Genomic DNA, 21,206 nt, shown 5'->3' with positions numbered 1-21,206 from the left:
TTCTCTTTTGTCAGTCTAACATACATTGTAAATACTATCTAATCTATCGTCTAGGTCAATTTCATGTTCCTTTTTGATGAGTATCATCCCTGAGAAATCCTTTGATATGGCTAACTGCCTTTGAGGGTGGTTCCTTCTTTGGTATGCTATGATCTGCATAAGAGAAGCCCATTTGTATGTTTCACTATTCCTTGGTAGCTATGTGACAACCCACTCAGCCCCCTGACACATCAGAATCAGCTAGCTGCTGGCAAGTATGGTTCTTCAGACTGATGGAGGAGATAAGGGTGGCAAGGAGCTTCTAGACCCAGAATTGTGAAACCCAGAAACTGCAAACACCCTAGCTCCTGTACAACCTTTCAACACCCACTTTTATTAAAAAGGCAGGTTTAAAAAATTGTTATGCGGCGTTGTGCGCACGCCTTAATCCACACTTGGAGCAGAGCCAGCGATCTCTGTATTCGAGCCAGCTGCTAAATGAGCTCAGAAACGCAAAGCTACACAGAGAAACCCTGTCTCAAAAAAAAAAAAAAAAAAAAAAAAAATATTGTTATGAAGAAATGTGCCTTTTGGAGAATACCTTGAATGTTGTGCCATCAGCAAGTTAAAGTATTGTTAACCATCCTGGCTTAATGCTCCTCCAGCACACTGCAGATTTCTAGTCTCACCTTAAAGGTTTTCCCTGTTTCAAAGAGATTCTTCCATGCTGATGTCTTTATCAGGCCTGAGAACACATTTTTCAGGTTGAGGATTTGTGATTCATGCAAACACTCTAGTACTCACATCTTTACAGTGTGTTCTGAAGTACTCCTAAAGTTTTGTCTAACATACAGTGACACTTCTGTTTGCCTGTTTGCACACACAATGCTAAGCACAAAGACAGAATGGACTCATACAGTACAACCTGGCTGAATTCAAAGATATTGAACTTAAACCTCCTGGGAAGGAAACATTTGAAAAGATTTATAGGGGCTTAGAGAGATGGCTCAGTTGCTAAAAGCACTTGTTGCTCTTGTAGAGGACTTGGGTTCAGTTTCCATATGGTGACTTACAACCACACTACTCCAGTTCCAATGCCTTCTGACCTTGTACCTGTACATACATGCAGGCAAAGCACTCATACAAATAAATTTGAAAAAAAAATTATATATTGTAAGTTTAGTCAAGTAAAATGTGGATGGAGATTAGTAAAATAATGTCAATGGGGGAAGAAATTTTTGTACACCCTTGCATTTTTGTTTTTATTAAAAAAATTATACATTTATGCTCAGTAAAAAATTCAAACAGTAGAAATGGGTACACACAGAAAATCCAATGTACCCACCTCTCAGTCCTATGCCCAGAAGTTTTACATATCCTTCTAGAAATGTTCTGTCCATGTATATATGTATTTCTCATTGTTAAAAAAAAATACACAGGACCATAATACATTGTTTTACAACATGCTTTTAAAAACATCCATTTCATGGGTGTATTTCGTTTGATATGAGTACAGTCAGACTCACTCAGGTCCATTTTTTTAAAAGGCAGCTACTTGGTTTACCCAGCTACCTGTGGGCGCAAACTTGGATTGCTCTCCAGTATTTTACACATCCTTATACATGGGGGTGAGTACTGAGAAAACATTTTCCCTGTAAATGGAAATAGTTTCACTGATCAGAAGTGAGGGAAGATTCTGACGATGAACAAAGACCTGCAGGCAGTAGGTGGGTTGGCAAGGATACTTGAGCTTGGGTATCGCTGAAGCACAGGGTCCTTGCTGTGGCAGTTCTAGTCTTCAACCCAGCACCTAAAGCCGCCTGATGAGCAACTGCGAACCATTTCTAGGAGTTAGGATTGTACAGAGAAAGGCCACTCATTCCATGTGAGGGAACTATTGAATATCTCCATAAATATGTCCAGCACAATCTCCATATTCATTTGATACCAGTAAGATCATTCAAAATAACCCTAACTAAATGTTTGTCCCAGAAGTGAGTCACTTCTGAGTGTTTGACTGGAGTATTTGAAGACTTCACCTGCTGATCATACCTAATCCCCAAACTCCAAATCTGAACTACTCCAAAATCCAAACTTTTGCCAGGTTGGTGGTGGTGCATGCCTTTAATCCCAGCACTCGGGAGGCAAAGGCTGGTAGATCTCTGTCAGTTTGAGGCCAGCCTGGTCTAGAGCAGGTTCCAGGACAGCCAAGGGCTATACAGAGAAAACCTGTCTCAAAAAAAAAAAAAAAAAAAAAATCCCAAATTTTAAAAATCATCTTGGAGTACAGCTGCTCGCCCTGAACTGTGTTAAAAACAAAATGCGACTTTTATTGTTTAACTCCATCAGCTGAAACAATCCTTTTAAAGGAAGGTAGAAAATAAGTTCCTGTGTGCTGACTTGATTGCATTACTCTTAGAAAAAGTAGGAGCAACCCATCAGAATTTTGGCATTATTGCTAAAACCTTCTCTTTGACATCCACATCATGGTGATAAACCAGAGCTCTCATTTTCTGGGCACAGTCTTCTCCATACAACAGGGAGAACAATGACCCCTTAGCAAAGGGAGGCTGACTAGCTAGGCAGCCTTCTACTCTGAGGCAATTGTTTATATTCTGAAACAGTGTAAGCGCCCGAAGAAGAATCTCATTTGCTATTTGGCCATCATAAAGGGAAAGAAATGAAGAATCCACCTGAAAGAGGAAATACTGAGTGTCATTTTTGTATTTCAAAACATCGACTAGTTTACATTTAAAGGTCTGACCACAGGCAAGGTACCTAACTGCTAACTTAACCTGTACAATTTTTATCCCCATGTTTGTTACAAATGAAAATGAGGTTTTGTTTGTTAGCTAACAAGTAAGATTTCTTTGGAACCCCAGAGTGTAGACATTTAGAAAACCAACCATTTTAGGATCCATCCAGTTTTTGTAAGAACTCATCAATTCAACCAATATTACCATCCACACACAGCACGGGGAACATGGCTGAGTGGATTGTTCTATTTCTGCAGGCAGGGAATTCCAGTCCATCTCTGCACCACTCTGACTTGCTTCAGAACATGGGGACAGTTTTCAAGGATCTTGCTTATTTGTTACATGTTTGTGCCTTCTAAGTTCCATGAGAACAAACACTATGTACTTGCTGGTTCGGGCACTCTGCCCAGCATCAAGCACATACCGGTGACTCAACACTGCTATTTCAGCAAAGGCTGAGGTCCACATGCGTAAAGCAAACCAAACTTAAAAATGTAATGACACTGTGCACTGCAAAAGGAGCAGAGATGGAAAGTTCACTTGATACAGAGAATTTTTAAAGGGGGTTTTAAAAAGTCAAATATGCTTGTTTCAGTAAACATAAATTCATGTATACAAGGAATAATAAGCTAACACCTTAGTTCTGCTCTTCAGAGATAATCCCTGTCAATGTTTTTGGCAGGCCTTCCTAGATCTATTTGTCAAAATCTATGTCTGTGTGCATTTACAAACCAGGGAGGTGATGGACTTACTTGGGCACTCAGTAGTCCTTCTGTCATGGCTGGATTCTCCGACAAGTTCAAAAGCAGCTTCAAAACCTGAACCTGTGGGCGGAAGGCTGGGTTTACTGGATCAGCAAGCACGACCCTCTCCCTAGGATGCCGGCCTCTCCCTCCCCGCCACCGGTAAACTCCTGTTTGCACCTCCAGGCCTGGCTCCAGTTCTCTCTGTGAAGTCTCTGCTCAGCTCCTCTGACCCTCAGCACCACATTCAGAGCAGCTATGTATGTGCCGTGTATACCTCACTTCTCTGTCTCAACTGCTGGGGAGACAGAAAAAACTCAGCAAATGTCTTCCAATACCATAAGTCTGCTCTGTGTTGAATCACCTCTTTTCTCCCGTGTTTGTACATGAGGAGGCCAGAGGCTGAGGTCAGTGGTTAGACAGTGGTTAGACTTGAACCCAGAACTCACCTATTGGGCTAGTCTACCAGCTTGTTCCAGGGGTCCCATCTCATGCCCCCTGTGCTAGGATTACAGGCAGGCTACCCACCCAGCATTTACATGGGTACTGGGATCTGAACGCCTGATCTCATGCTCGCACAATGAACAATTTAACTATGGAACTGGTTATTCCCCCAGCTCTTAAGTCAATTTTATTATGAGTCCTGGTAAGGATACTCTGATCTTTGAACAACAGAAATCTCTCAAAGCTTAGTTTATTTCTCAAGAAAGTTATCAAAATTCTATAGGTTTGGTCACCACAACCAGATACTAGAATCCTTTCCTTCTAAAAGGTTATTATGAATCTTGGAGCTTATCTTCTAAAAATGTGAACAATGTTTAATGATCATTTAGATGGGAAGTGATATTAAAGTGATTTAATAGCTAATTAAAATGTTAGCATTCCTATTACTTATTTCTGAAAAATCAATAATTAAATAAGATGTCTTAAAAATGTTTAGACTTATTTTATGTGTTTATGTATATAAACGTTTTTGCCTGTATGTATGTATATGTACCATGTGTGTGGTGCCTGCAGAGGTCAGAAGCGGGCATTGGAGCCTCAGGAGCTGGAGTTACCAATAGTTATGTGGGTGCTTGGAACCAAACCTGGGTCCTTTGCAAGAGCAACACATGCTCTTAAGTACTGAGTCATCTTTCCAGCCCTAGAATATCTTTGAAAAACACTAACCCACATTTCCCACAAGACAGTTGAAATTAAAATGAGAAGGAGGAGGGTACTAAAGCCAGGTCAAACAACAACAACAACAAACCCTCCACTTTTCACTAGATCAGGGAGGAACCTGGATGTCCATTTTTATAACTGATTAAACCAGCAACAGATACTGACTTTAGAACTTAGAGGGGAGAGGGCGATGGGGCTCAAACCTGGGTCTCCTGGGCTAGGCAAGCACTACCCTACCAAAGTCGACCTTAGCCCTAAACCATTTCCAAATACAGGACAACAAAGAAAAAGGAAGTTTCCACATCATTTTACAATTCCTTTGGTCACATGTCAACCTACTTATGAATTAAAGGTGATAAAACTTTGCTTAACCTCCTGTAGTTAGAAGGTTTTTCTGGTCCCACCAGGCCCAGCCCCACGGCCCGCTTATAAAATAATCACTCAGAAGTTTATATTTAATTAAACTGCTCAGCCATTAGCTCAGGCTTATGACTGACTAGATCTTACACTTAAACTCAGCCCATTTCTGTTAATCTGTATATTGCTACATGTTCTGTGGCTTTACCTGTGTGCCATTACATGCTGCTCCCTGGATGGCAGGTTGTCATCTCCTGACTCAGCCTTCCTCTTCCCAGAATTCTCCTTGTCTGCTTCTCCCGCCTATACTTTCTGCCTGGCTACTGGCCAATCACCTTTTTATTTATCAACCAATCAGATCAACACATATTCACAGCATACAGAATATCCCACAGCAACCTCCTTTTTATCATCTTTTAAATTTTTGCAAGGTGTGGAGGTGCACACCTTTAGTCCCAGCACTCAGGAGGCAAAGGCAGGTGGATATGTGTGAGTTCCAGTCCACCTGGTCTACAGAGCGAGTTCCAGGACAGTCAGGGCTACACAGAGAAACCTGTCTCTAAAAGCCAACCCCCCACCCCCCAAAGTTAAAAATTTGGAAATTAATACATGGTCATGATCAAATGTCAAACAATGCAGAAGAGAACAAGGTGAAGACAAAAGCATATGCTAGTGGCCCGTCCTGCCCTAAAGTGGGGCTCATACTTTTCACACAGGTGTTTCTTAAGAAAATGATGGACTGTTAAAGGTAAGAAAGCAAGAGTGACTTCTGACCTTCTAGTGCACTCCCTGAGAGCTACTGTGAGATCTCAGCTGGCCTGATGCTGTTGGCAACACCAGTAACAGGTCTAAGGAATAAAGTGCCTGGCTGTAATGTCAATGAAGCTTGGAGCAGGGTAACAGGAATAAAAGTTGTGCAATAGATTGCCTTGACCTATGAGATGAACCTGGGTGAACTTTGTGAAGGTCCACTCACTGGCAACCAGAAATAGTAAGAAACAGCTACTAAGTATCTGAAATGCGACCTTGCTGTCTTCTATAGGTTAAACACAGTTTAAAGTTCTTTTTCCTTTCTTGTTACGTGCAACACCTTGTGGTGATCCAGGACACTTAAGTTGTTGGCTCTCTCTTGTCAATGCAGATAACAAACACTTTCTAGTATTTGGATTTGCTGTGAATCAGTGGCAGCCACAGATCACAGGGTGCAGGGAGAGCACCACCACAGATCACTGTGCTCAGGGAGAGCACCACCACAGATCACTGCGTGCAGGGAGAGCACCACCACAGATCACTGCGCTCAGGGAGAGCACCACCACAGATCACTGTGCTCAGGAGAGCACCACCACAGATCACTGCGCTCAGGGAGCACCACCACAGATCACGCAGCAAAGCACCACACAGATCACTGTGCAAGAGCACCACCACAGATCACTGCATGCAGGGAGAGCACCACCACAGATCACTGCGTTCAGGGAGAGCACCACCACAGATCACTGCATGCAGGGAGAGCACCACCACAGATCACTGCAAGAACCAACAGATCACTGCATGCAGGAGAGCACCACCACAGATCACTGTGCTCAGGGAGCACCACCACAGATCACTGCATGCAGGGAGAGCACCACCACAGATCACTGTGCTCAGGGAGAGCACCACCACAGATCACTGCGCTCAGGGAGCACCACCACAGATCACTGCGCTCAGGGAGAGCACCACCACAGATCACTGTGCTCAGGGAGAGCACCACCACAGATCACTGTGTTCAGGGAGAGCACCACCACAGATCACTGCGCTCAGGGAGCACCACCACAGATCACTGTGCTCAGGGAGCACCACCACAGATCACTGCGTGCAGGAGAGTACCACCACAGATCACTGCGCTCAGGAGAGCACCACCACAGACTAAATAAAATCTTTAATAGTCACTCTGCTGGACACTTCCTGAGGAAATACCTATCCATGACGGACACGTAAAAATGGATGACTATACAATAATGCACTTTTGAGTTAGAACTTTACACTCAGTTTTTATGGAGAAACAATGCCATAATGATGGCCAGGTTTCCATCAAAATTTTAATTTTCTATCCTAGAAAAATTGTAGGCAATGCAATGGAAAAATACGACAAAACAATGTGAGTCAACCAGATCTGAGACAGATATATACAGGTCCAGAGAGATTTGCTTGGCTCTGAAGTAAGAGTTCCTCCTGGATTCTGGGTAAGGCAGCTGCAGAGACAGTCAAGGGCAAGGTTTTTCCTAGAGCAGTCACATTAAACACAGAGGGAGGTATCCTCCTGGGCCCCAGATGGCTGGAAGTCATCTTCCACTGGGCTGGAAATAACCAGCAGCTATAGCAGTACTGCAGAAGGACGCTTTACACCTGTGTTGGATTCTGAATGTCTGGGTATGTCCTGGACCAGCCCCAGATAAGCTGGGCTATAGGAAATATGGAAAACCCATATAAATACCTCAGAAGCACTGGACTACAGTGAGGTGACTGTACCCTGAGAACCCCAGAAGCACTGAAATAATATCAGATACTTGGGGTATATCTTCACATTGATCCTTCCTAAATACTAATGCAGCCAAGTATAGTGGCACTAACCTATAAATCTGAGCACTTGGGAGGCTGAAACAGGAGAGTCAAGAGCTCAAGACTAGTCAAGGACACATAGTGAAACTGTCTCAACAAAATCCAGCTTGGGGCCAGCTAGATGGCTCAGTAGGAAGGGTCCTTGTAGTAAAGCCTTAGAACTAGAGTTCAAGTTCCCCAAATCCAGGTAAAGGTGAAGAAAAGAACTGACTTTACAAGGCTCTCCTCTGATCTCCAAGTGCACACTGTGACACATACCCTTCCTCTATCATACACACAAGTCATAAATAAAAATTAAAAATAAAATCATATCCAGCACAATCAAACACCCATGCATTTTGCTTTCAGTTGTCTGAGAGAACACACATCTACATGGCTAAAACAACCCTGATAAATAATAGACCTACCATTACAACTAGTCAATCTACATTCTATCGATTGCTTTAAAAAGAATAGCAGGAAGACTTTAATACAGGAGATTCACTCGGACTTTCAGGTGTCTCCTGTGGTCCTATCTGCCGTCGTCACCTCTGCTGCCTCCTCCATTTGTACAACGGACAAAGGAAGCTTTCTGCATGATCCCCCTCACTGTTAACACTGCAAAAACGTGGAGTAGGAGGACCTCAACAAATAATGGCTGAACCAAAAAACCAAAAACAAAAACCAAACAAATGAACCATTTTGTTAAGAGAGTAATGGAGGGCTGGGGACATATTGCAGTTGTTGAGTGCACACCTGGGTTCCATTTTCAGCAGGATATAAAACCAGGGAAGGTGTGCATGCCTGTCATCCCAGCACTCAGAAGGTGAAGGCTGGATGAGAATCCAGGATCATCCTCTGCTGCACAGTGAGACCCCACCTCAAAACTCAATAAGGGCCATGAAGGGCTCAGCAGATAAGGCACCTGTGTAAGCCCTGGGACCTGAGTCCGAGCCCCAAATCCACTTAAAGGAGGAAAGAGAAAACCAATTCCACAGCTTCCCTCTGACTTCCACACATGCTTCATAACACACATACACAAACAAACAAACAAACAAATAAATAAAACATAAAAAAACAAAACAGGGTTGGTGGGAGGCTCAGTGGGCAAAAGGCCTGCCACCAAGCCTGAAAACCAAAGCTCAGTCACTGGAACCCACATGTTGGAAGGAGAGATCTGACCCAGGGTATGTACACCGTGACGTGTGGGTTCCTCTTTCCTATAAGTGTAGTGATGATGATGATGACAGACTGTCACATGTGACATGAAAATGGAAAGGGACACTGGGAAGGAGGATGGGGGCAGGCAGGGTTAAGAAGGAGGGAAGTTGGGAAGGAAGAATGTGGTAGTTTGGATGTAATTGGCCCCCATAAACCCATAGGCACTATTAGGAGGTGTGTCACTGTGGGGCTGGCTTTGGGGTTTCTTATGCTCAGGCTACTGCCCAGTGTCTCAGTTGACTTCCTGTTGCCTACAAGATGTAGGGCTCTCAGCTCCTCCGGCACCATGTCTGCTTGTGTGCTGTCATGCTCCCTGCCATGATGATAATGGACTGAAACTCTGAAACTGTAAGCTGCCACCTCAGTTAAATGTTTTCCTTTATAAGAATTGCCATGGTCATGGTGTCTCTTCACAGTCTTAGAAACCCTAACTAAGACAGAACAGAAGTTGGTACCAGGGACTGGGGTACTGCTGTGATAGGCTGGACCATTTTTGTTTGGAGTAAAATGGACTTTGATACTTGAGGTTAGGAAAGCGGTAGAATGCTTTAAGCACTGCTTAATGGGCCACACTAGCAGGAGCATGGAAGACAGTGGTGCTGTGTGTGATTTGATGAACTGGGTGTATGGGTGGGAGGCTACCTCAAGAGGTTTAATATGTTGCCTGGAGATCATTCCTGTGATATTTTGGTGAAGAATGTGGCTGCTTTTTTTGCCCTTATCTGAAGAGTCTGCTGGAGGCAAAAGTAAAGAGATTTGGATTTGGCAGAGGAAATCTCAAAACAGCCTAGTACAGACTGTGTTGTGTAGTTATTAATGGTAACTCTGATGAAGATTTACAATGAAAAGAAGCTAAGCAAATGAAAGTACAAAAGGCACAAACTGAGAAAAGGGGCACCAGGAAGTGGAATAGAGTTAACTCCTGTGCTCAAGGAGAAAAAGGGATTAAGAAATAAAGGAAGTGGTGACCTCAGGGCAAGATCCCACCCAGCTGTTTCCAACTTGTGAAAAGGAACTAAAGAAAAGCTTAGAGCCAGGTGTGGTGGCACACACTTTTAATCCCAGCACTGGGAAGGCAGAGGCTGGCGGATCTCTGAGTTTGAGGCCAGCCTGGTCTACAGAGCAAGCTTAGGTAAGTGAAGGACAGAAAGCTGGTGAAGATGTAATTGAACAAGGAGGCCATGTTCCAGTCCCAGTAAGCAGCAGAACTTGTAGCTTTGGCCAAGTGGTTCTGGACTTAAGGATAAAAGGGATTATAGAATTTGCCTGAGACTAAGGAAAGCCACTGAGGCCAGGCAGATGTCAGGGCATCCCTGAATGGAGGCCTAGAGAGGCCACTGTGTGAAGTTGTGAAGTTTAACCTGGATTGCCTTGGAGAATCCAAGATGTTAGGGATGCCAGAGCTGTGGGATACCTGCTGAGGAGAGCTGCTAACAGGGAGTGGAACCAGCTCAAAAGGAAGGATGTGATGTGTTACAGTCAACAAAGCTGAAAGGAGTTGGGAGATCTGAAGAGCGTTTTGACATCAGACATTCAGATGCAGAGTTTGGGGTGTGCCCAGCTGGTTTTCCGTCCTGTTTTGGTCCAGTATTTCCTCATTATGCTCCCTTCCCTATGTTTTGGAATGGTAATGTATATCCTGTGCCATTATATGCTGGAAGTATGTGATCTGGTTTTTGATTTTGATTTTATAGGGCATTCGAGTTAAGAGATTGCATGAATCTCAAAAGAAGACTTTGAACTTTGTACTTTTCAACATTGTTGAGACTGTAATAGACTATGGGAACTTTTGGAGTTGGACTAAATGCATTTTGTATTATGATATTAAAAGCTTATAGCAGTCAGGGGTGGAGTGTGGTAGTCTGAATGTAACTGCCTCCATAATCTCACAGGGAGTGGCACTATTAGGAGGGGTGGCTTTGTTGGAGTGGTTGTGGCCTTACTGGAGGAAGTGTGTCCCTGTGGGGGTGGGCTCTGAGGTTTCCTATGCTCAGGATACCGCCCAGTGTCTGAGTCCACTTTCTGTTGCCTTCTGATCAAGATGTAGCAGCACCATGCTCTCCGCCAAGATGATAATGGACTGAACCTCTGAAACTGTATGCTGCTACTCCAATTAAATGTTTTCCTTTATAAGAATTGCCATGGTCATGGTGTCTCTTCACCATGTTAGGGTTTCTAACTAAGACTGTGAGTAACAAAAGCTATACATAAAAATGAAACAATGAAACCCATTACTTTGTATGCTAATTTTAAAAACTAGTCAATCCTAAGGTAAAAGCTGCAACTTATGGTCACTATTTCTGAGTCCCTTTACTCAGTGTTCCTATTTCTGGTTAAGGATGCTAGGGATCCCAGTAGAACATGGTTTACTGATGTCAGAAAATCAAATGACCACCCACTTGAGGTGAAGGTCACATGATCTACACACACTGATTCTGCAGTTAAGTGTCAGAAGATAAAAGTAATGTGCTTTCTTGGGCTTCTGAGTATTTTTCGTAAACTTTGAGTGGACTATCTCTTTTACTTTTTGATACAGGGTTTCTTTATGTGGCCCTGCAATTTGCTGTATAGATCAGGTTGGCCATGAACTCACACAGATCCACCTGCCTCTGACTCTCGAGTGCTGAGACATCCCAGGGTTGAAATAGATGGTGTGGAATTTCAGTCTTTTTTTTTCCTCACTGGAACTTTTTCTGTAGTCTAGATAGAACTCTCCAAACTCTGCCTGCCTCTGCATCCCAGAGTGCTGAGATTAAAGCTGTGTGTTACCACACAGACTGCAAATTCAGTCTTACTCAGTTTGATGCAACAGCTCTCAACCTGCAACACTGACCGTGGCACTCCTACCTTGGTGCTTCCATTTCCGATAAGTAACAGGTGGAGCAGGCCTGCGATGTAGCTGCTGAGCAGGTGCTGGTAGTCATTGGTGACGGTCATGTTTGTGAGCAGCCTCAGTCCAGCCAGCTGCACAGCGGAGTTCAAGGGATCCGCAAAGACATCCTCACAGACTCGCTGGACATACACCTGAAGGCAAAAAGAAAGACTGAGCAACCCAGACTTTCTAGAAATGTCTACTGAATGGCTGAGTAGACCTCAGGATGAACTGGTTCTTCAGAAAAGGGGACATTTATGTCTGCCCTCCAGCTCTGGTGACTATTTTAGTTGAGCTGCCTTTGTTTAACGACCTGGCATTGTGCTGAGAATCAAAAGCAAGCAAAGAAAAATTAAATTCAGCTCAAGATTGTTCTTACTTATGCAGATGCACGTATGAGAGTTTCCACATTACTGCTCCCTTTCACTGGTGAAATGCAATGAAGCACTGGTCGTACTAGGTATCATGCATGAGTTTCCAGACTGGAAAATTTATCAATCTGAATGCCATCAAAAATTGCAAACTTATAAGAAAATGTTCCTTATTTGAAGTTCTAAGAAATGATCAACTAACCACCCAACACAGCTTTATTAACATTTGTGAGAAACTCCAAATGTATCCACGCTGTCATAGATGTGGCAATGTAACAATAAGGAAGCAGAGATGAAGTTATAAGCTCTAAATTACACTTGGAAGCCAACTGTTTCTTTGGTCACAATTTCATTACATCTCCAACTTTTAAAACACTAACATCAACAACTCCCCTTGATGGTGAGGAGGGCTCCACAGGTGGGTGTCCTGGATATTTGAGGTGATGGTGAGGAGGGCTCCACAGGTGGGTGTCCTGGATATCTGAGGTGATGGTGAGGAGGGCTCCACAGGTGGGTGTCCTGGATATCTGAGGTGATGGTGAGGAGGGCTCCACAGGTCGGATGTGTGGTAGTCCTGGATATCTGAGGTGATGGTGAGGAGGGCTCCACAGGTGGGTGTCCTGGATATCTGAGGTGATGGTGAGGAGGGCTCCACAGACAGTGTACTGGGTATCTGAGGTAATGGTGAGGAGGGCTCCACAGACAGGTGTCCTGGATATCTGAGGATGACAGAACAGTTTAAAACACTCTGCTGCACCCACTTGGTTTTTGAGTTTATTGAGTCTTTCCACAGGCCTGTGTTCCTGGATGCTGAGTCTTTCCACAGTTGTGTGTTCCTGGATGCTGAGTCTGCAGGCGTGTGTTCCTGGATGTTGAGTCTTTCTGCAGGCCTATGTTCCTGGATGCTGAGTCTTTCTGCAGGCCTGTGTTCCTGGATGCCGAGTCTTTCCGCAGGCGTGTGTTCCTGGATGCTGAGTCTTCTGACTGGAAGTCTTTCTGCAGGCCTGTGTTCCTGGATGCTGAGTCTTTCTGCAGGCGTGTGTTCCTGGATGCTGAGTCTTTCTGCAGGCCTGTGTTCCTGGATGCTGAGTCTTTCTACAGGCCTGTGTTCCTGGATGCTGAGTCTGCCTGCAGGCGTGTGTTCCTGGATGCTGAGTCTTTCTGCAGGCGTGTGTTCCTGGATGCTGAGTCTTTCTGCAGGCCTGTGTTCCTGGATGCTGAGTCTTTCCGCAGGCCTGTGTTCCTGGATGCTGAGTCTTTCTGCAGGCCTGTGTTCCTGGATGCTGAGTCTTTCCGCAGGCCTGTGTTCCTGGATGCTGAGTCTTTCTGCAGGCCTGTGTTCCTGGATGCCGAGTCTTTCTGCAGGCCTGTGTTCCTGGATGCCGAGTCTTTCTGCAGGCCTGTGTTCCTGGATGCTGGCTTTGTTCTTTGAGCATTCCTGAATTAAACTGAAACCCAACTAGAAAAGCCTAGGGGATAGCTCTGCTTTAGTTTCTTTCTTTAAAGGTAATGGTTGGCTATAAAGTTATAAGGGACACCCTGTTACGTTCCGTTACTCACCTTTAATCACTTCTTTTGAAAGGACAACCCGATGCATTTTTATTTCAAACAACTCACCTTTATCTTGATTTGATTTTCAACATTCACACTCAGGTTATTTAGTGCATTTAAAGCTTTCTCTTTAATACTGTGGTTCAGAGAGTTGATTTTGTTTCCAACAATTGGGATACCACCCAACTCACGAATAATGGCCTAAGAGAGGGGAAAAAATGGACTGTAACTTCAATATGCAGCCATTTAACTGAATTCTATACATCTAAAAATGCAACTAAAATTAATCACTTTAGAGAAATGCTATTCTCATAAACAAACCTTCCTGTTAGAAAATTTTATTACTTAAAAAAATTGTATTTATGTGAGTGTCTGTGTATCTATGTGCCTGCAGAGGGCAACCTCAGCTGTCATTCATCAAAATGCCATTCACTTTTTTTTTTTTAGACAGTTCTTTCATTGGCTGGGACTAAACAAGTGTGGAGATGTAATATTCTGAAATATATTCTAAGACTGGAATTTTTTGCTGGACCTCATAGCCAAAGTTAATAATAAATCTTGAAGTCACTTAAGATTGCTAGCCTACCATGTACTCAAACTGTTTTACCTGCCTTTAAGAGAATAACGTAACTATTAACCTTGCCTTGGATTTCCAAAGCAATTAACTTTTTCAACCTAAACTAATGCACAGTGACAATCTTAAGTAACAAACTCTTTCTTGCCCCTGAACCAGAATAATGCATGTGTATCATTATTGCTGAAAGCAGCAAATACAGAAGTTGAAACTAACTATGGATATTGGTTAAAAACAATGTTTATTATCTGGGTCATTTGGGATCAGCTGGGGCCAGTAATTTAATCCCTTGTAAAACTATTAAAGATTTCTGTAAAGTGTCCCATCCTTCCCCACATGATGTTTTCTATGCTGTTTGTGGAGGTCTGAATAAAAATGGTCCCTACAGGCTCCTAAGGAGTGGCACTATTAGGAGGTGTGGCCTTGCTGGAGGAAGTGTGTCACTGGGAGTGGGCTTTCAGGTTTCAGATGCTCAAGCCAGGCCCTGTGTGACTCCCTTCCTGCTCCCTAATCCAGATGCAGAATTCTCAGCCACCCTCCAGCACATCTGCCTATATGCTGACATGCATCTCACCATGACAATAATGGACTAAACCTCTGAACTGTAAGCCGGCCCCAGTTAAATGTTTTCTAAGAGCTGCTGTGGTCACGGTGTCTCTTCAAGCAATAGAACCCTGACTGAGACACCGTTCAATAAAGTGAAGCCCTTTGTAGGCACAGCCAGTTATATCACTCGCAGACAGACATACACCAGGCAGACACACAGACAGGCACAGATTCAGACTCAAATAACAGACAGACAGAGGACAAAAGACACAGGGAGCAAGGAGTGCAGTGGACTCACTCTCGGTTAAATGACTCCAAGGGGAAGTGCTTTTATTTCCTCAATGTGACACGAACGCATTACTGGTGACCCGGAGTTCATCACTAATGTGTACAATCAGTGCAACCAAGTAGACCTGGCCGGCCAGCCAGGGAGCCTCAGGGATCAGCTTTCTGTCCCTGCTTGCTAGTGCTGGGCTTACAAGTGTGTGCTACACCTGCTTTGGCTGTTTTAGTTTGAGTTCTGAAGACTGAACATAGGTCCTCAGGCTTGTAAGGTGAACCACTTTGCCTACTGAGCTTCTCCTCGGCCTTAATTTTCTATTTATTTACTTACTTTACTTTTCATGCATGGGGGGGCGGGGATGAACATATTTATGTATGTGGAGACATGTTCCTAAGTGTGAGCCAGAGGTCAACCTTGAGTATTGTTTCTCAGTAGCTGTCTTATTTTTTGAGACAGGGTCTCTCATTAGGATCAGAGCTTGGTGATTAGGCGAATGAGCCCCAGGGACTCCCTGCCTCCTCAGTGCTGGGATTATAAGTGCATGGTACCATGCCTGGTTTTCATATGGGCCCACTTTTACCCATTCATCTATCTCTCTTTGTTTTAGCTGACAGACTTATATATATATATATACTATATATATATATATAGTTTAAGTTTTGATACATGCACACATTGCATAACCACCTTAAATGCATATATTTCCTCAAGCATGTATTACTTTTTAATGGCAAAACATTCAAAATTCTTTTTTTAGCTCAAAATAAATCTGTATTGGTGCCAATGTTAACAAGAAGCATTGTTGGAAAAAAAAACCTTTTTCCTTGTTCTCTGTGGGGGAAGGGAGAAAGAAGCATTCACATTGAACTCTTCAGTCTTAGCCATTCACGCTGATTTGGTGGTTATCGCTGGCTGAGGGACCACCTACATCAGGACCATGCCAGCAAGGTCAGCTACCCAATGAAAACACATACTTAAATGTTAGGTGCTTTTTCTATTTTATGGAAGCTCTGCCTTTTGATGAATAGGAACTAGTACAAATGTGATGCTAGTATCCAGCTTCTCAGACAGTACTTCCTGTGTCATTATTTGGCTGTGATTTTCTGATGCAAAAAAAGCAAATAATGTGTGAGCATAAGTACATATGAGGATACAGAGACTCTGAGAGTTAAGTGCCTAGAATCATAACTACTACTGTGTGTAAAAAGAGGAGGCTTACTTGATTAGCTGAGAAGGCTGCATTATTACCCAGAGTGACCAAGGCTTTTTCAACAATTATAGGATCATTGGTTGACTCCAGCAGGTATAGAAGTTTTTCAAGTTGTTCAGCATTTAAGATCTCATCATAGGAACGATCGGTTAAGTCTTCTGCATAAGAGGAAAGCCATTGAAAGGTCATTAAAAGTCATCAATGAAGTGTTTTTTTTTTTTTTGTTTTTTTTTTTTTTTTTTTTCTGGTTTTTCGAGACAGGGTTTCTCTGTGTAGTTTTGGAGCCTGTCCTGGAACTCACTCTGTAGCCCAGGCTGGCCTCAAACTCACAACGATCCACCTGCCTCTGCCTCCTGAGTGCTGGGATGAAAGGTGTGTGCCACCACTGCCCAGCCTAAGTGTTTTGTTTTTTAAAGTCTGGGGACAATTTTCATCATGTTTGAGAGAAAGCAAAAGGCAAGCAAGGTGTAAATGCTGGCATCTGTGGGCAAGAGGAAGATGAAGAAAGAAGGTCACAGCTTCAAGAACACATGCCGCTTCAGCAGTGGAGGCTGGCACATGGAAGAAGGAAAGTACTGAAGAGTGAGGAAGTAAGTGTGTGGGAAAGCATGCTTAGGCTTTTGGTCAGAGTCAAAAAAGATGAAGAAAAAGGAAAGGGAGCAGCAAGCCTCTTCTGAGTGGGCAGCCCAAACTTCCAAGGTTCTGTAGATGGCTGCCTGGCATTGCTTGTCTGAAGCACTTTACATGGTTTACATCATTTGATTCTCAGGTATTCCTAGGGAAAAAGATACTATTATTACTCTGAATTTATATAGGAAACAAAGGTTCATAGCCATCAAGTATCAGCCAGTGGTCCCATAATCTATGTCTATTAGTAAGGTAGTGCATGTAAATAACAGGGACCCCTGATGTTGACAGCATTTTGTCTCCTACTTTAACATTAGGTATACAGATCTGATGGGACATCTGCCTAAAGAGCAACGATGATAGGTTTGTGCTAAGTAGATAAGGGAGGGACTCATTACCCTTTTAAGAGTCCATCAGGCAGGAAGCCTATGGAAATACCACAATTATGTTTTCAGTGTGCCATTGTGTAGTTTATCTACATAGAGGCTTCCTGCTTGATATTCTCCTAGTTTTAGAAGTTATTATAAATGAAATCTTTTCAATTAAATTTATACTGAAAACTTGCACATAGTGCTTAGATATAAGAAATTACTAAGTATATCTGTGTTGTGTTCCATTTTACCAATGGAACCCCCCCTTCTAGTGTTCAGCTAATTCTCTGGCACTTTTCTGACTCAAATTAAGTCATTTACAAATCAGAATTTCTTTTTCTATAATTTTGCTTATGATTTTTCCTGTCAAGATGCCTGGGACTCCAGGACAATGCTAAATAGTTGTGATAGCACGTCTCTTAGTCTTGAACTTAGTAAAGATGAAACTAATGTTTTAATATTAAATACCTTTAATTAAAGCATCTTTGTGTTTTTTTTTGATGAGTATTATCCATCAATTTAAGAACATTTCCTTCTATTCCTAATGTTGCAAGTTATCAGAAATACTATTTTAATGACTTTTATACATTACTATGTTGTTTAAAAATATATTAGTGCAATAAATAACATATACTCCTATGAATTCTTCTTATATGTCCATCTGGCCTCAGTATATCATTTCCTCAACTCTCTGATAGATTTTCTTTATTCATGATTGAGGGAGATTTGTACTATCTTTGTCAAGTTGGTCCTGGTCCCTTCAGGTAAGTGCAAATTTTGAAAAGTAAATGCCAAAGTTGTACAACCCGAAAATACTTTTCTACCTGCCTATAAAGGTGCTTTATTTTCTCTTTAGGGAAAGGCAATTATTATCTATATTGCCTTTACTCTCACCTCTAACTGCCTGAACTCTCAGTGAATTTGAGATGAACTATGTGTAGAAGATGGTATTGTCGGGCTGGAGAGATGGCTCAGAGGTTAAGAGCACTGACTGCTCCTCCAGAGGTCCTGAGTTCAATTCCCAGCAACCACATGGTGGCTCACAACCATCTGTAACGAGATCTGGTGACCTCTTCTGGCCTGCAGTCATACGTGCTGTATACATAATAAATAAATAAATAAATCTTTAAAAAAAAATAAATAAATAAATCTTTAAAAAAAAAAAAAAAGAAGATGGTATTGTCAAGTCGTCTTATTTTAAGGACAAGCTACTATTTATTTTGCATATGCCCAGCTACACGTTTCTCTACCTCTGAGGAAGGCAGGTTTTTGGTGGGCAGATTTTATTTCAAATTGTTTGCCCAACAGTTTTCACGACCTAAACGATCCCTTTATGTGCAGCAAATTGTTGGACCTCTCAATGTCCCAATCACCATAGGACTGAACCTACAAGCCTTGTCTGCCAGAAGGGAGTACCTCCTGTAGGCTGAGGTTATTTCCAATACACACCCCGAATTTCAGGATGCTATGGAGGGCTTCAAGGCCCTGAACAGGTCCCGTGAAGTGCTGGCAGAACTGCACCTTAGGGATCTCTTCTTCACACAGCTACGTGCAAGTTTCAACCTGGGCTCAAGGACCTGCACTAACTGTCTCGCCGTCAGGGGCATCTCTTTGGTAACACAAAGGCCCAGGACAAACTTTACAGTGACAGGTTATCTACAATGGCGTGGAGAAACCTTAGTTCTCGGCTGTGAAGCCTGAGGAAGCAACAGAAAACTTCAGGCAATGTTTTCAGCCCTTATTTTAAACAAAGAAGCGGGGGCAGGGAAGCGGCTCAGGACCCACCCAAGGCAACCTAGGCTTCCTGACTCGTCTACCTCCAGCCTCCCTCCACGCCCTGCCCCATGTCCTCCCACTCAGACCTAGTTTTACTGCGACAACAGGGAGTCGCGAGTGCTTAGGGCACCTCCGGCCCAGCCCAGCCCGGGGTGGCCCTGGAGCCCCGAACCTGTCCACCTGGCCCATCGCCTCACCTGCGGACCGCGAGGGGCGCAGCCGGCGCCCGCCTCGCCGCGGGCCCTGAGTCAGCCGGTAGATGCAGTAGCAGGCGCCGGCGCCGAGGACCAGCCCCGCCGCCACCCAGCCCACGTCCCGCGCGCCGCCCATGCCGCTGCCGCAGGAAGCCGGGAAGCCAGGACCACAGGCAGGTGCAGCAGGGCCAGAACCAGCTCAGGCCCAGAGAAAGGAAATGGGGTTGGAGCTCCGCCTTCCGGAAGCCGCCCTGCTGAACTCGGAAGCCCTCCCACCCAGCGCGCGGCGGCGAGCGCCTGTGCCCCGGCGAGCGGGAGGGGCTCGCCGGAGGCGCCGCTCCCGCTGAACCCCGACTGCAGCCTCTTCCGGGGCCCAGATCTCCCCGCCTGAGTCCCGCCCCCAGCCCCGCCCCAACCTCCCCTGCCCAGCTATGCCCAGCCCCCCGTTTGCCCCGCCCCAGCCCGTCCTGTCCCGCCCCCTTTCCACTCTGCCCCGCCCCTCTCTCAAGCTCTCTTTTCCGCCTCCAGATTGGCGGAGACTGTACGGCTCCTCCCCCGTGGTTGCCGGGCAACGCCCCGACGCGGCCGGCCTCGGCAGCGTGGACACCAGTAGCCCGCAGAGGGAAGTTTCTCAGTCTTGCCCTTGACCATGGCTTCACTACGCAGTGCCACCCCCAAACTGAGGAACTACTTCAGGGACAACTACATTCCTCAAATCTGTGAGGTACTGGAGCCACGCGGCCTCGCACACACAGAGGGCGCGGGAGAGGCAAGGAGATGCCCGGAGCTGCAGCTGGGAAGGAGTGGGATGGGAGAGGTTGAAGGGGAAGGTTAGAGACGCCCGACGGGTGGTGATGGTGGCCAAAGCAGGGATGGGGATGAGAAAGAAGGGGAGAGAAAAAGTGACATTTTCCAGAGAGGAAGAGCACAGGGCCCTGGGGAATCCCCATGTGTCAACCTTTAGACAAGACGAAAAAGGGAAGAGTGTCAGACACACACTGAGGAAAAGAGAGCGTTGCATTATGAAGAGCATCTTGAGCAAGAAGTGGGCAGTGAGCCGAGAACAAGAGACTTCAGGATTCTGTGGCTAAGAATTGCCTCTTCCTGCTTTTAGCAAGAGGGAATAAGAGTCACTGCTGTTCGACACAGCTTCACACGACACCTTTTCAGAGATCGACACCCAGGCAAAACCTGCTTTTGGTTTCAGCAAGTGAGTTTCAGGGCGAATCTGTATGAAGCAAAACTGGATTTATTAGAAGCAGAAACACAGGTGCTGCAATAGAGAGAGTCAAACACTATCAGCTGTGGGCTTCTGAAGGGAGGGACACTCGTGCTTCAGTGGCTCTACAGTGGAGTTGTAGGTATGTGTGTTTTTTTTTTTCTTGTGGCTTTCAAAATTACATCTTTAAGTGTTGCTAATTCCCACCCCCTAAACACACACACTTCCCCCCTAACATTACCCAGAGAGTGTAGTTTGTCACAGGTTAGATTAAAAGTACAAGTTTCTTTTTCTCTCAGTAACTAAAGTTGTATAGTGGATTTATTTGGGATTTATGGCCTAAGGGGCTTCATTTAGGTCTGGGAGAGAGGAGACCAGAATTGAAGGTTATCTGTCATTTGGCCTTATGTAAGCACAGCCTAATCACTGGCCTTGGCATTCTTGACTAGGGCGTTTGGAAGTACAACATCTAACCCTGAGCAATCAGTTTACTTCCTGTCTTTATTAGGGTACCGTTTGGAAAAACACGTTCCCTGTGTGGTCCCATAGGTCCCTTCTGACAGAGCAGATCAGAGCTGCAGGAGCAGGGAGCAGGGTTTCCTTCTCACCCTCATATTCCCCCATTTTGCCCTGCCTCTGGAGAACAGTATGGTGCTGAATGCAAAGTTTTATTCTCCTTGGAGTAGGGAGCTGAGAAAGTTCTGGTAACTTCTATTTTGTCTGTAAATGGTAGGTGTGTATTGTGGGTGATACAGTAGGAGTTTCGAGCAGATAACATCTTGGGGAGAATGAGAGCACAGGGGAGGGAAGGGGAGAGC

General features: G+C 44.4%; 2 protein-coding genes across 2 annotated transcripts in view; one reads left to right on the top strand and one right to left on the bottom strand.

Annotated features, from left to right (window-relative positions):
- Positions 1–2,284: 2,284 nt before the first annotated feature.
- On the bottom strand, positions 2,285–19,507 carry Armc10 (armadillo repeat containing 10). Its single transcript, XM_028890926.2, has 6 exons — positions 19,173–19,507; positions 16,211–16,359; positions 13,655–13,789; positions 11,642–11,818; positions 3,488–3,559; positions 2,285–2,672 (listed from the first exon to the last, which is right to left on the bottom strand). Exons 1-6 carry the CDS (start codon positions 19,303–19,305, stop codon positions 2,418–2,420), a joined length of 921 nt encoding a protein of 306 aa, XP_028746759.1. The 5' UTR covers positions 19,306–19,507; the 3' UTR covers positions 2,285–2,417.
- A 162-nt stretch (positions 19,508–19,669) lies between these two features.
- Positions 19,670–21,206, top strand: part of Fbxl13 (F-box and leucine rich repeat protein 13) — a 216,205-nt gene continuing 214,668 nt past the window's right edge. Inside the window, exon 1 of the mRNA XM_028890932.2 lies at positions 19,670–19,893. Within this exon, the coding sequence (XP_028746765.1) occupies positions 19,819–19,893 (75 nt within the window). The 5' untranslated portion in view covers positions 19,670–19,818. The remainder of the gene's footprint in view (positions 19,894–21,206) is intronic.

This window comes from Peromyscus leucopus, chromosome 3 (genome assembly GCF_004664715.2).
Source record: "Peromyscus leucopus breed LL Stock chromosome 3, UCI_PerLeu_2.1, whole genome shotgun sequence".
Classification (NCBI taxonomy): domain Eukaryota; kingdom Metazoa; phylum Chordata; class Mammalia; order Rodentia; family Cricetidae; genus Peromyscus; species Peromyscus leucopus.
This window is presented reverse-complemented; position numbering and strand designations above follow the sequence as displayed.